The sequence below is a fragment of the Anabrus simplex genome, chromosome 1, assembly GCF_040414725.1.
Source record: "Anabrus simplex isolate iqAnaSimp1 chromosome 1, ASM4041472v1, whole genome shotgun sequence".
NCBI classification, from domain to species: Eukaryota; Metazoa; Arthropoda; class Insecta; order Orthoptera; family Tettigoniidae; genus Anabrus; species Anabrus simplex.
Window position 1 is genome coordinate 323,510,793 of NC_090265.1, and position 16,464 is coordinate 323,527,256.

The 16,464-nt window shown below is 38.8% G+C and overlaps 1 protein-coding gene across 1 annotated transcript in view; it reads right to left on the reverse strand.

Moving 5' to 3' along the window:
* The window catches only part of RpL4 (ribosomal protein L4), a 49,838-nt gene extending 41,005 nt beyond the window's left edge, over window positions 1–8,833 (reverse strand). Inside the window, exons 1-2 of the mRNA XM_067134844.2 lie at window positions 8,718–8,833; window positions 1,372–1,546 (exon numbers count right to left, since the gene is read on the reverse strand). Coding sequence (XP_066990945.1) covers window positions 1,372–1,546; window positions 8,718–8,720 — 178 coding nt within the window. The 5' untranslated portion in view covers window positions 8,721–8,833. The remainder of the gene's footprint in view (window positions 1–1,371; window positions 1,547–8,717) is intronic.
* Window positions 8,834–16,464: the final 7,631 nt, after the last annotated feature.

Sequence of the window (16,464 nt, forward strand, 5' to 3'; positions counted from 1 at the left end):
TTTGTAAATACTTACAAAATAATCACCAAGCCGTAGAACTCTATAAATAATTGTGCTATAATCTTTGAAAGCTAAAGTGATCTAACTTTGTGTGCCAAGTGTCAGGTACGTTAAATATTTGCAGGTTCAATTCCATTGACATTTGGCCGCATGAAAGTTCTCTGCTCAATTTTTTCAACTGACCAGTTTATTTGAGTGTTCGCTTCCATTGACATCGGCCGCATGAAAGTTTACTGCTTTATTTTTTTCAACTGACCAGCTCATTTGCGGGTTTGATTCCATTAACATTCGACCGCATGAAAGTTAATTTCTCTATTTTCCCAAGTGACAACAGTTTATTGGTCTTAAAGAAACATTTGTTTTCGATTTCATCATTGCATTTACTTTCCTCAGTTCAGAAATTACACCTCAGACTAACGCGTCCGATATGTCCAAGGGCTTAAATACGCATGTTCACACTATTCTTCCGAGTGAGTGATCTCTGTGAAGCAAGCTCCTAGACCTCCAAGATCTTCAAGAACTTCCAGAATATCCAGAGCTTCCCTCGCTGGAGGATACGTGGTTCCATGGTGATGACAAGAGGAGTAGCGGAACAACACCAGCCACAGGACGGAGAGAGGCCACACCCAATTCATCTTCTACTGTACTGAAGTGATATGAACTTGAATTATCACAATCAAACAGTTTTTAAAAAATTTCTGAAGTTCATTTAAAGCAAATCCTCTCGCTCTGTACCACTCCAATTTAATGTGCCGTACACGCCCTGCGTAACGTCTTGTGCACTTCAAGCCTAAAGTACGGACGTTTCCTGTTACAATATATTTTTAAAATCTGCCAAATTAATTTGAAAGCAATGAGAGATTCCATATTAGTCCAACCTCAACAATATTCTATGAGTTTCAGTTCAAAAGGAGGAAAAAAATTATGCTCATATTTAAAGAGTGATTATGTTTCTTGTTACATCATGTGGTGATTAATTGGAATTCAAGGACAAATTTGGGTAAATATTCGTTTTTATTTCTGTGAAATAATTCAAGAAAAAGCTAGGAAAACAACAGATAGGGAATCTGCCACCTGGGCAACTGCCCTAAATGCAGATCAGTAGCGATTGATCATTTGATCAAAATTTATTAATTAATAGTGCAGCTACTTTATATTAAATCTTGATTTGAACTATATCAAACAATAGGTTAGGATATTATATATCACCATATTCATTTTCAATGTTCTACTTGATATAATGTAGGAAACAGTCATTTTTCTGAAGTGGTAACTAAACATGGCAAGACTAGTGTATGACTCCCCTTAAACTATTCTATTCATATACGACAGAAACATGCATAAGAATTGTCTATATTAAACTATTTTTACCTGCATCCTTGTTCACACAATATGGTTGCCTGTGGTTCTTGGCCATGTTATCATGAACAAAGTTGACCACATCAGGGCGAATTGGAGCCTTGAACACTGCTGGCAAAGACAGTGATTCTCCAGCTTCATTTTTATCACTATGAACAGTCACAAGTGGACGAGCCGCAGACAAAGACTGAAACAAAATTAAGGATATGAAACTGTGTAAAGTACGAATGAGTGTGATGTCAATATCAATATCTTTAAAAATTCACAGCTATAGTTCACACCATGCTACCAAAGGAGTTATGGAAATCTTACTCGGAATTCCTTTCAAACGGGAGACGTGTTCATTGCAATGTCCAGGAACCCACCAACCCACCCCAAGAAGTACATTTACTTTTATAATCTAATAAAGAGCAGCACCCACCATTCCCCATTGCTGAAGTAGCTACTCGCTTTACTATTGGCCAACGTAAAATGGGATGTAACGTTCCTAACAAAGACGTTAATTGGATTCCTTTTGGGGCCCAACTCCCTTGGAGAGGCTTTTATCCATGGCCGCGACACATACTGTCCGCATGGCAAGAAAAATGTAATTCACCTCTCGAATTAGTGATTATCTTGTGAGGTTATGTTATTTTAATATTTCCATTATTGTACGTTTTAGATGTTACTGTGTACAGTTAATCACAGTCTGAAGTGAGATTATACGTTATAAATAAAGTTTAGGCTTAGCCATACTTCAAGAGATGGGCTTTCTATTGTTTTTCAATATTTCATAATTATGAATAAGTTTATACGAAGTTTGCAAAGTCTTACTTGATTTTAAAATAACACAAAATTTTGAAATAGTGATTTTAAACCTTGTGCAGGCTGTAGATAAATGTCTTTTTTCAGTGAACCGAACCACTACGTTAGCATGGTCTCGTCGTATTGTTCAACTCGCATTACACACATTTGAAGGAGCCTTTAAATGTCAGCATTAGAGTACATCTCGAAAATCAAAAAATCAGCCATTGGTAAATAGTGAAATTGTTGATCCTGTATTGTATAGGCCTACACCGCCTGACAAAAATATTGAATTAGCCGAAAGGAAACCAAAAGGAACTTAACGTGTTGAGATGGTAAGCGATTTTTTTTTTTTACAAAATAGTCAAAATTACAAAGAGCCCACTTATCGGAATGAATCTTCTGTTATGGATATGTATCTGCAGGAAGTAGATGAACGAAGCATCAAGCACTTGCCCCTATACTGTGATTCATGCCCTGGACAGAACAAGAACCAATCTATTTCATTCCAGACAATTAAAATAACATACCTAATGCCAGGGCATTCCTTCATTCCTGCCAATTCAATGCATTCCACAACTGAATCAAACTACTGAAGGAGAACTACAGTATATGGTCTCCCAGTGAGTGGTCCACGATTATTTGTAATGCCCGAACAAAGCCTGCTCCATATGAGGTAAAAGTGCTGACATACAAAGATTTATATGGCTGGAAAGAATTTGTTAGTGATATTTCCATGATAAGACCAGATGGGACTAAGATAATGTTGAGGGATGTAAGACAGGTTCTATTTTGGTATAAGTCCAGGATCTACCGGCACGGGTCCCGCGGCCGCAGCTTGTGCGTCTATATGACGTGTTTGGCGAGTTGATGTTTGCAAACATGGCAGATAATTCGAAGGGATGTGTAGCGGCCACTAAATGTATGAATTAATGGTCTGTCATATTTAGCTGTTTGAGACTGCGTAACACAATTTACAGGCACTAGATTGGGTTACAACTTGACTAGTTGGTTCGTGAAATAGGTATTAACGGTACGATATGATGGGGCTCACTTGATGTCGCGAAAACTTTACGAGTATTAAGTACGTCCGGCAAGTACAAAAAGCAATAGGTCTGGTTTAGTTAGGTCCGGCTAGTGGCAAAACCATCGGTCTGGGGACAAGCAAAGGGGGTCTGGGGGCATAAGCCCCCAGGTTACAACGGCAAAGCGGCCAACAGGCCTCTAGCACCCCTTACAAAAGCAATTGTTTCTCACCAAAAACCAATGATAGTGAAAGGTTAGGCTGTGATCCACCGAAAACCACTGATAGTGACAGGTTAGGCTGTGATCCACCGAAAACCACCGATAGTGACACGTTAGGTTAGGTGCGACAGCATTGCTAACTGAACGGGGTGATCCACCAAATACCACTGATAGTGACAGGTTAGGTTGTGATCCGGCATTAGTACAGCCCGTAGACCAGCGTAATTTGTAATGTTACAAGTGAGTGGAATTAGTGAAATCTTACTTGGAGAGTGTCTCAGAGGAGAGGTGTGTTCTTTGCGATGTCCAGGAACCCACCATCCCGCCCCAAGAAGTATATTTACTTTTATAACCTAATAAAGATTATTACACGCCATGCTCATTTCTGAAGTAGGTACTTGTATTCTTATTGGCCAATGTAAAGTGGCACGTGATCTCCTTCCATGTTGATGATAATCTGTTACCAACCGCAGCACAATAAAAGCGCAAGTCGTATACGAAACTAGGGGCCTAACGCCGCTTCGCGGTTTCTAACCGCCCAGACCAATGGTGTTGTCCACGGCAAGAATCCTAACCATCCAGACCAATGATCTTGCCTAGATCCTATCCTAACCGTATACGAAATTAGGGGCCTAAGGCCGCTTCGCGGCTTCTAACCGCCCAGACCAATGGTTTTGTCCACGGCAAGAATCCTAACCGTCCAGACCAATGATCTTGTCCACGGCAAAAATCCTAACCGTCCAGACCAATGGTCTTGACTAGATCCTGTCCCAACCGTATATAATTTGAAGCATAGTTCCTAAGTACAGAGGTTGGCAGCACTGATCACTGGTGCAGAACATCCTTTCCAAGGCGGCCGCGAGCGAGAAAACAAACGACAGTCGTTACGCGTCTGTGTGAATAGCAGTCCACGGGCTGGACTAATGATTGTGATCCACCGAAAACCACTGGTAGTGACACGTTAGGTTAGGTGCGACAGCATTGCTAACTGAACGAGGTGATCCACCAAAAACCACTGATAGTGACAGGTTAGGTTGTGATCCACCGACAACCACTGATAGTGACAGGTTAGGTTGTGATCCACCGAAAACCACTGGTAGTGACGTTAGGTTAGGTTCAGTTAGGTGCGACAGCATTGCTAATTCAGCGACCGTTGTTGGAAGTACAATTTTGGTGATCACATCACCAATGGGAAGGCAACACTATACATACGAGTATAATGCAATCACTGAGACAGGATATGAATATATGGGTACTCACCATAAGTTGACAGAGGAGTGGACAGAAGATGAACTTCTTGTGTTTACGTAGATGTACTCCCTCTTAAAGTAATAATTACTAGTATGGATACAGCACCGAACAGGAGTTTTGTTTTGGCTAGTTGTACTTCGTCTTCAAAAACAATAATCACGACTATTACACAGCTGGACACACGACTCTTGTTTCTCTCTAGTAATACTTCCTCTTAAAACAATAATCACGACTATGACACACAACTTGATTGCTTTCGTCTAGTTGTAGGCCTACTTCCTCTTAGGACAGTAATCACGACTATAACATAGCTGGAAACATGACACACGACTGGTTTGTATTCGTCTGTCAGTTGTACTCCCTCTTCAAACAATAATCACACTGCCGGTAATGAAACTCGTGATTTGAGTTTGATGTATTTTTGTTCCTCGTAGAAGTTAAGTTGGCAACAGTTGAGAGAGAGACGACAGAGTCATCCTTTGGGGTAAATATTAATTACTTCGCAATGCCATCGCTATTACTGGTAGTGTACTATATGTATCTATATATACATCGTATACACCTCAAATTATCAAGTAACATGTTAGCTGAGTGGATAAGCTGATGGACTACGGAGTCGAAGATCGCTGGTTCAAGACGACCTATCACCAGGAATTTATAACAGGTGAGTAAAATTAGTATAATATGCGAATATGTAAGTGGAATAAGTACGTATAAATTAGGTTAAGTGGATGCCGGTGAAGTACAGGCATGAGTTGAAAGAAGGTGAAGAGATAGAAAGTAGAGGCGAAATTTCTTGTAAGTTTTCATTTCTCCCCACCCGAAACCCCTCGTACCCAGGAGGTCCCATAAGTATGTCGTCATAGCTGTGCTGGCGATTTCTGGCCTTGTTCCTCTATTTTCTAAGGACTCATGTAACATACTAGTAAAACGCTCACTGCAGCTTAATGATAGTACAGAGACTGAAATCAAGCAAAAATCTGAGAGATCACCCTGAGCTGCCTTAGTAAATCCTCGAGTTCTTTATACTAAGGAACTTCCAATATCTTCAGCCAAGTACCAGGATTTGCATAACTTGTGCACATCAGGTGTTATTCCTCCTTGTTACCATGATGAATACCTCAGTCTGAAGCCCACGCCTAATGTACCAGACACACTGTTAGAAACAGATGAAGAGGTTGTCTGAGTGGAAATTCTACTTTATTTAACAAGTACTCAAGTATTTTGGCTTTATTTCAAGTAAAGTAGTTTAAATTTCTAGCTGGATCATCTCGAACTTTTTGTTTTTTTATTACCCAATAGTATTAGTACACTGCTAACATGTTTGATCATTTGTTATGTGTAATCTATATTTATGGCTGTATGGTAATTTTAAAACGATTAAATACATTGATGTGATTTGATTACCCGATTTCCAATTTAATTTGTGTGTAGTTTTACTTCTTTCAATAATAATTACTTCAGATTGAGATTCATCACAGCAAAACTGACATCCAAATACTTGCTGCCAAAAGGGCCAATGTCAGATAAGTTTCCTACAAAAAGGCCAAGGTATTAATTCCAATATGGAGGGTTACTGCAAAAAGGGCGAACGTCACAGTTTTAACATGTATTTCATATCTATTTCTGTTATAACCAATAATAACAGAAAAAAATAGTATCAACATAAACAGAAAAGATGCACGCTTTATATGAACTTTCATTATTTACCTGAAGATAAACCAACATTTCCTGAAACATTTTTTGCTTCTCCTGAAAAATTAACAAAATGCAACATTGGCCCTTTTGGCTATCAAAGGACGATATTATTCCCTACAAGTTCGTACTTTCTTAATTTACTGCAGATTTTACACTTTATTTGAATGAAAGCAGTTATCTTCCATTTGGCACAAAAATTACAGTGAAATTTTGTGGATACCATCTGTTCACGTAACCGAAAGGTTCTGTACCATCAGAGTTCCTATCCATCCTAGTTATAAGGTGACTAGTACCAAGAGTACCAGAAAAACAAATTACTAGAACCACAGCACCTTCACCCAAGAAATTCAAAAGAGCTGAAGCTGCTTATTATTTTCAAAATCCTGATGCAAGCTGTTCAACAGCTTTTCAAATGTCAGTTTCACTGAAGAACAAATAGCATAAAGTGAAGATATGCCTGAAGCAAAAATGACAGAAGCGCAAGGATGACAAACACAAGTTTGTATTATAGCTCCCTACAACCACCACTGAATTCGAACTTTCGTTTTAGTTTTCCCTTTCTACTTTCAGGTATTTAAACTAACTTTTCGTTCACTGAATAATCCTTTAAGCGGAGTCATAGCAACGCAACACATTTTTATCCAAGATAATCTGAAATTTAACAAATACAGAGAAGTACGAACCATTAGTGTTATGACAGTAAGGCCAACATATAAAGCTAAATGTTACCTGTGCAATGAACAGTTTACCAAGTACTTACTCAAAATATTTTTCTCATTAAATTTAGGATTAATCATTTTAATAATATAAGTCAATATAACATACTCCTTCATTCCTCCAAATTAAGATAAAACGGCAATCAAAGTCAATATCTTTTCCATTTCTACCACAAAATCCTAGGCTGCCAGCCCCATGTGCCGAGCTATGAAACTACTCCAATTACAGTGCGTGGACCCGGTTGTCTAGTCCGGTAAGGAGCTAGCTAGAGTACGAGCGTTGTTCTGGATTAGTTGGGTCCAGCTAGTGACAAGACCATTGGGCTGGATAAAAAAGTTCCTTTGCTGATCTCTTAAAATTGCAGGTAGTTTGCAGCAAGTGAAGAGCAGTTTAGTACTAGGAATTTTCACTTGTAACTTCTTAGCACATGATGCACATAGAATTGAAGACCACAAGCCATGGCTTATTAAAAAAATCCTTCAATTATTGTTGATCAATGCAAATAACACTTTGTTGAAGATAGTGGAATCTCAACCAGCACATGCCATGTCTATTTCAAAATGCTGCTCTTTCAACAAATGTCATAACCCAGTGGCTACAATTCATGCAACTATCGGAGAATATGAACAATGCTTTGATCAATGCTCATCACAGCTGATCGCAGCCAGCCAACAGAAACAAAGAAAATGGTGGCAACCACCAGTTTTAGGCTGCCCCCGTTATAATTCTATTATTTGAAATTTTGGGGCAGGCAGGATGATCACAAGCAAGCACTGAAAAAAGGATATCTCTTCCCTGCTACTTCGGGAAATCTCTAAAACAACTATTATATCTTTTCCAGCCCCAAACTGGGTAACGACCTTTTGTTTTTTAAAACCTATCTTGTGACAAGAAAGGCAACAGAAGTAATACAAACAATCCCAACAAGGTTTTGTAGATCTTCCAGGACTAGACACATCGTAGTCATGTAAGCCAACCAACCAATAAAATAAAATAATTTGACAGTGACTGCAAACTCTTACCACACCATATCTATACGCCAACTACCACCATCGACCCTGTAACCCTATCTGTCGGGATCAGTCATTACCATCGTCAGCCTACACCCCAGCTGTACGTTACATTCGAGTTGTAAAATTTATTAAACTCGCAGAAATGTCATCACAGTGAATAAAAATCCAACCAACCAGATCTTTCACGACAAAAAAATTACTAACATTTCTCTTCGCGATACCCACTTCAAGAACAGTCGAATTTAAAACGGAGTATTGTAGTGAAAAGAGTTGCACAGTGCCCCTTTACTAACACTTCATTAATAAGATTAACAGCAAACTAAACAATCAGCAGCAATACACATCTGTACATTGGGCCATCACTAATGTGAAAGGTTATCCAGGAAGTGGTCGACAAAACAGAGACCTTACTCATAAATATGTTTTAGGTGTAAGGACAAATTAATGTCTCAAAGCAACAACTCAACATTATAGTACAAGACTCAAAAGAGAATGTGTAGACTCGATATGCTACACCGCCTTGAATGGCAGAGTAAAACAGCACCACGTGTTGTAAAAACCATCCGGCGAGAGACAAATGCATACTACTAAAACAGTAGTAAGCTGACAGCTAAAAAATTACAAATAAACGGGATCTTGCCAATAACATACCATTTTTCCACCGTCCTAATTAACCATCTGAAAAAGCACGCCAACTAATATTTCACAGCCACGCAGCCACTTCTGCACGCACTGGAAAGAAAATGAAATGGCCGACAAGGAGATTGTATATTCCAAAGAAAATACCTACAAGGAGTGTACAAAAGGCGTCATTCAAGGAGATTACTCCCAAGCATTGTCGAAAGTGATAATTGATAGATTACCTAAAAGACAATGCCTTTAACGGGAAAATTGAGTGCACACGAAAGAACATAATTGGCGATAATAAAGCATTTAGGGTAGAAATCCTTTCCCAGGGAAGAATATTATTTTTATTCAGTGGTTAAGTATGTAACATATAATAGACATTCTAAAAAAAAATAATCATCATACACAGAAACCGGTACATACATAAAATAATAACAAACTGTAATTTCAATACACACCAAACTGATTAATTTCATGCGTATTTCAGCACTGAGTAAAAGAGATGCATGAGTAACAATTTCTTAAACTTATTTCTGAGTATATTAGATGGGAGTTCATTTTAGGTCGGGATGCAGTTTATTAAACATCTTCAACTGAGCGACGAAATGGCTTGAAGCAGTCTTTTGAAACCTATGACGAGGTACATCAATTTGGTTAGGTGAGCTTTGTTTTGTCTGTTACTGCTTATACTTTAAGAAGTGCGTTATAAATATATATGTACATGTACACAACAATCACAATGGCTAGTTTAATAAATATAGGCCAACAGTGAGACCATCAAAGGAGAGTTGGTTACAACACGCAATGTCCCCTTCTGGAGAGATAAAATTTCAGAAATACGTCTGGAGTTTACCCAAAGTAGAATTCCGTATTGAAGAATACCGTGAAAGAATGCAAAGCATGCATTTACAAGATATGTATTTGGAAATTAATCTCTGATGGCTCTCAAGAGATGCACCACTCTTGATAGTTAACTTGAAATAAAGTCTGTGTGAACATTCCAGTTCAGCTTTGAATCTAAATGTATTCTTAATAACTTCACATGTTGATTATCATGATTTACGTGATTTTTATTTAAATTAAATATCATTGACTGAGTCTTTTTTGTATCATTTATCGTGATTTTGTTCGCAGAGAACCGTTCAGCTGCCATGTTCAGTGTTTGTTTACATAGCAAATTGAGTTCTTAGACTGTTTAGCCTCATTTAAAAAAGTAGCATCGTTTGCATATAAAACCGAACTAGCAATATAAGGTAAGTCATTAATTTGAACAAGAAATAGGCAGGACCTAAAACCCAGTCTGGTGGCACTCCATGTGCAATGAAGTTCAGTTGATCGAACTCCTCCCAATGCTCATGTAAAAAACTATACTGTTCAACTGGTCATCCTTGACACCATAGTAATTCAATTTCCAAATTAAAAGTGAATGAGGAACACAAAAAAACACTATCCTGAGATTAACACAGCAACTTTCTTATTTTCTAAAGTTGAAACGACATGTTTGCCGGCCCCGTTGGTGTAGGGGTAGCGTGCCTACCTCTTACTCGGAGGCCCCGGGTTCGATTCCCGGCCAGGTCAGGGATTTTACCTGGACCTGAGGGCTGGTTCGAGGTCCAATCAGCCTACGTGATTAGAATTGAGGAGCTATCTGACGGTAAGATAGCGGCCCCGGTCTAGGAAGCCAAGAATAACGGCCGAGAGGATTCGTCGTGCTGACCACACGACACCTCGTAATCTGCAGGCCTTCGGGCTGAGCAGCGGTCGCTTGGTAGGCCAAGGCCCTTCAAGGGCTGTAGTGCCATGGGATTTGGTTTGGCTTGGTTTGGTTTGGAAACGACATGTTGCGAGAGGGATTCTATTGCTTCGACTGTCGAATTACCTTTGCGCTAGCCATCCTGGTACTCGCACAGAAGGCTATCAGATTCAAAATAATCTACTAGTTTTTGTTTCATTACATACCCTCTAGAATTGTACCAAAATAGGAATAACTGAAACTGTTCGTAAATTACTGGGGTCGTTTCGAACCGGACCCCACCCGCGCGAAACTCCCCGATAAACAATGTAAACAATAATATCGCTGGAATATAATACGTAGATACCAAACCATGGACCGTGACTGGGAAAGACCGACAAACTGAGGCCCCGAGCTGGAAATCGGGCTCTTATCTTAGTGCTATTAAGAGTCCAAATGCTACTTGAGAGAAATGCGAATGAACAAAATATCAAAGTTTATTCAATCAAGGTGAATCAAAATTTTATAAAAGGTGAATTAAGTTAAAAAAGAATACTGATTAAGCATATACATACGCAGCACAATCGCTGGCGTTTGAATAGTATCCTGGCCATTCACAAACTAATATTAAAACTAGTGATGAGCGATACCGTGATTTGTGAGTCACAGCGTGATTTGATACCGTGATTTTCTGATATCAGTGATTTTTAGTCGTGACGTGATCACAATCACCGTATCATCCGTGCTGCTTGTTATTTGTAGCTTGTGATCAAGAGAATGCCTTGTTATTGTGACTAGGCTATCTCTGTGTAAACATTTATAAGAAAATCAGCCACCTAAGGTTTTGCATTTAATAAACAGCCTACATTTTGGTTGCATTACAGACACGGTCGTTGCCAATTTACTTCTAGGCGTACAAACATAATCATTTTATTATACATTCGTTTTTTGTAGACATGCCGAAGTTCAACCAATATGTCAAGGAAAAAAATAGGATCAATATTGGCAACAGTCGTGTTTTATACTGTAACCGATTATTTGGTATGTGCTAGGAAATGAAATTCTACACATCTGGCACAAGTGAAAAATATAATGATGATGAATGACTATTCTCAGCCACCTAATGTAAGGTTAACGATACCAGTGCACCTTTCCCTAGATACCAGTACCGGCAGTAATTTAGAAAAATGTATGGTATGGAAAGGCGTTGACACAGCTGCGTGAGGGCAATTGGGAAGCTACAATGAGCAGCGCTCTCAGAGGCACGGCAATACACTTGAGGGATGTGACGTGCTGACCACACGGCTATCTAATATCTGTAAGCCTAGAGCTGCGCAGCAGCTGTAAATGAAAGCCAAGACATTTCGAGGCCTGGAGTGTTCTTGTTCTTAATTAACTTTAGAGTAATAGTGGTTTAAATGAAATAATTCAAAATTACAAATTTTATTCATTAGCTATTCCTTATCTTAGTCTGTAATTTTCATCACATTATTGTGTTTTAGATTTCACAAGAGCATGCTCATAGTGCGAGTCACAAAGCAAAATCAACCATGAAAAGTAACATTGGACAGACTCTGCTCACACAAAGTATACCTCCCACAATCCACAGTAGTTTCTATGCTCATATGTTTAGAGCCGTAATTGCTGAAAATATCCTCTGGAATTCTGTGCATAGTCATGTTTTCAGAGATTTGTTTACAGAAATACACCAACAACACATACTTTCAACATCTACATTAAAGAAAAACTACTTACATATAGGAGGTAATTTTGTCAGTCACAGAGGATATTTGGGAGTCCTTACATAGGGTTGTATGTGGACAAAATCAGCAACTCTGTGGGCAGGTACATTGCTAATCTTATAGTAGGAAAACTGGAACCCAATTGGCATTTACTGCTCTCCTTTGTTCTAAGCAGCTTCAGAAAATAGAGCAAAGCATTGTGTACATCATCAACAAGGGGTTCGAGTTGTTGTATCCTGGAAGTGTTGATGATTATAAAGACCTTATCCTTGTCTCCAATGCTGCTTCCTACATGATTGCTACTCTACCTCTCGTTAAAACTTTCTACCCTTCTTTAATGTTCATGTTACTTGCATGGTCCATGCCTTGCACAGACTCACAGAAATAGTTAGGGCCAAGTTGCCTGCAGTAAATAATCTGATTTCAACAACGAAGAGAGTGTTCTGTAAGCTTCCATCAAGAATAGCCATCTTCTGAGAGAAATTCCCCTCTATTCCTTTTCCACCACAGCCAATCATCAGCCGTTGGGGTTCCTCACTGGAAGCTGCCCTGTATTATATGGAACATCTGTGATAGACAATATGCCTCTAACAGACAACTCTGCATGTGTGTCGTATGGGCAAAGATCTGCTAAAGGATTATTCCAGTGTTCAGAGAGACATTGCATATATTCAGGCAAATTTTTCATTTCTTCCAGTCAATCATTACAAAAATAGAAAAAAAGTAGTGTCTCAAACAGATATATTTTGTAATTGAGGAAGCTGAGAATATTATACAAAGTACTAGGGGTAAAGTAAGGGATAAAGTAAAAGACAGGTGGGCTAGTGTATTGCAGAAGAATCTAGGTAATTCAGTGCAGGAGAGGGTACATCAGGTAATGGATGGGGAAAAGTAGACCTACCTAGTGAAATTGAACTGAAAAATGTAGGTAAATTTTGCTATGCCTCTCCCAACATCTGTGAGTGTAGAGCACATTTTTTCTGCTTTTAAAATTGTTTTAACAGACAGAAGACACAGCCTGACTGTGGAAAATTTGGAGAAGATTATTGTTATGTACTATAAAGCAAACTACGACTGAAAAGTGCAGTAGGAATGTTCCTCACAAATAAATACGCATACCAGTACTCCGCATTTAATTTAATTTTAGTAGAGTACTGATGAAAATTTTTTGTTTCCTAATCCATAGCTGTTTGTAATAAACGCCTGTTTAATTATGACTTCATTTTGCAACTATTCCTATTTAGAAAGGGTAGGTAGCCTATACCACATTACTGTACTTAATGTAAAAAAAATGTATCACATTACAGTGTAGGTCTATATTGTCATATTTTAAAGTCTATTTTCTGCCTATTTTTAAAGCATATTTGAAGTGCCTATATTCTCTTTCAAAAACCTATTTACTTGTTTAAAAGGCCATTTTAGGTGCCTAAAACATTTTTTAGAGGCTAAAATCCCAGGTCTGTATCATCAGATACATGCCGATTGTTGACTACTGCTTTCTGGCAAAGCAAGTGAGAGGTGCTTGCATTCCAAATGTTTATTCAGATTTGAAGTACTTCTTTTTAAGACAATTTCTGTTTGCACATATTACATAATGTGAAGTTTTCATCCACTTCTTTAAAGGACTACTACAGGTCACTGTTCTTCCTTTTTGTAGAAAACGCCATTTCAGTCAACTTGCCTCCTAATACTGAGCTCCAGTGACAATATGCTCCCGGGCATTCCAAAATACAGGAGAAATACATGTTTGTTACTATTCTAGGAGAGTCCCGTGTACCACGATTTTTTTGAACGCGCGCTTAAAAATAATACCACACTGCGAGTCAACTGACAATTTCCTGAAACTGATATTGCAAGCGATGCCGAGGATTATAAGTGTTTCAGTTGTTAATATATTCGGGAGGAACGTGCTCAATTCCTACAAATACATTATATACTGAACGATATGTTGACGTCCTTAAAAAATGAAATCAACAAATGTCCATACTGTTGGTAATCACGGCGATGCTGCTTCCTTGAACGCATCGCTTCGCGTGGATACCGTTGAGGCAGCACATGTCGTGATATCACGACTGATCACAACATCGATCACAGTCACAGTTTAGGTAGCAACATTATAGTTCGGTATATGGAGTTAAGAGGGCGTACGGTGATCACTTGAAGTGAAATCTTGAAATCACGGCTGATCACAGTGATAGCGTAGAAAGTAACAGTCGTTACTCGTGATTTATTGATATCAGTGAAAAAATCACAGTTCGTGAAATATCGCCCATCACTAATTAAAACATGTTTCCACATCGTGATTTTAAATTATTCAACGCAATCGCAATGAGGGGTAAAACCTTTTTTTTTCCTTTTAAAAGTTCAAAGACAGTGTCTAGCAATTGCAAAACAGAGCGACGAAGGTCACACTTTCCTGGGGATATGTTATTCCTCGAAAACATGTAATTCCATCCACCCGCATACATCTTATTTTTTCAACAATCCATTACCTCAGTTATCCGCTCCCTGCATCAAGGAATAAGCAAAGGTAATATAATGTTTCGAGAGCTCCAGGAAGTTAAAAAGAAGGGGTAAACGAGCAACGAGCACGTCAATCAAAGACCAAACAAAATAAATGACTGGGGTCAAAACAGTGCGAAAAACGATGGGAACAAATAAAGTAAACGAGTTGGAAATAAAAAGAAATAATATAGTGAGAAGCCAACAAGGGTAGAAAACTGCAAGCCTAGAATCGGCATAGAAACATAAAATGGAAATGAATAATCGAAATGGGTTATCGATATGGCACATGTACTCCAACACACTGCCGCACTCACCCACACCGCCATACATTTCGGCACTAATATACAAACACAACATCGGGCACACAGATCCAACAGTAATGTAACATCACAAATAGCCCAAGGTCATCCAAGGGTCACTCAGATGGGCACAGGTACGTGCGTATGGAGCGTGCACTAGGAATACGGCAGCAAGATCGTGTAATCCAACGCACCAAAGTATTCCCATCACGACCGCGATTCGTACAAGGCAAGATGGTTCTCGCGATGACACGAAAGGCAATCACAATCTGATGGTTCGTGGCAAATGACAAAGCTGACACAATTATATAGTATATGCTGGACGGACACATAACCAGAAAGCATATCAATCAAGTACCAAGATCACATGCACACAGTGCGTTCATACAACAACGGAGTACACATTGCATACCGAAAATAAGAAAAAGCCAAATTTATATATAAGATAACTTACTAATACAGGAGCATTCAGTGAGTCAACTTATACCTGGAGCTATCAACGACTCAAACAGAAAAATGAAAGGTAGTTGCAGATACACATAAGGCGTTCAAAAACATTCTGATAAATCAGAAACGCTGCTCCAATGTTCAGGGAAACCATTTTTCTTATTGTCCCTAAAAATAACAACCAACACAGTCAAGGAGATAAAAGATTCCCAGGTGGCAGGAAGATTTACCTTCGGCGACCAACACCGAGAGATCCGCCATCTCTCGTACACACATGGTATTATTTAACTCATACGAAGTGAAGTGTCAAGAGGCCATTACAGTAATACAATAAGGCTATAACTTTGTTTGGAATAAATTGAACTAACATGTCGACACGATAATAACCATTACAAATGGCTCAATTTATAGGGCACTTTTTTGAAAACAGGTGTTACCTTTGCATATTTCTGGCTATATGGGAAAACCCCGTGCCGTAAGCAAGCATTTATACTAACAGTGAGGGATTTTAGAATATATGGAACTCAGTGGCGAAGGGTGCTATTATCACTGGTAACAGTTTGAAAATATAAAAATCCAATATTCTTTTAATACTAGTGTTTAATATTCTTGTTTCCTCGCCAGGACGTGCCTCGAGAACTCTACTGCAGTAGACCATCATCGTCAAAGCTGAGCGAGAGGCTGTTACCAATCCATGCAGCGGTTACTCTTTGAATCACTTCCAACAGCTAGGCGAGTATTACTCAGCCTGGGCCGAGCAAGACACCTTTCCCCTCGACACAGATATGTATCCTGCTACGTTCTCCGGTTGTGTTACCACAATGGAAAGTGGAAACAAAAGCTTATAACGTCGGTGCTGAGCTGTACTGTTCGTTCCTTCCGCCGCACTCAACAGTGCATTACTATAAATTTTTTATTGCTTTCTATTATAATATAAAATGACTCTTTTTGTTAAAGTGTGAATTTATGTTAGGGGAAGGATAGTCTATAGAACTGTACAACGTATTAAACATTAAAATGAGTGCTGTCACTTTCACCTTGAAAAT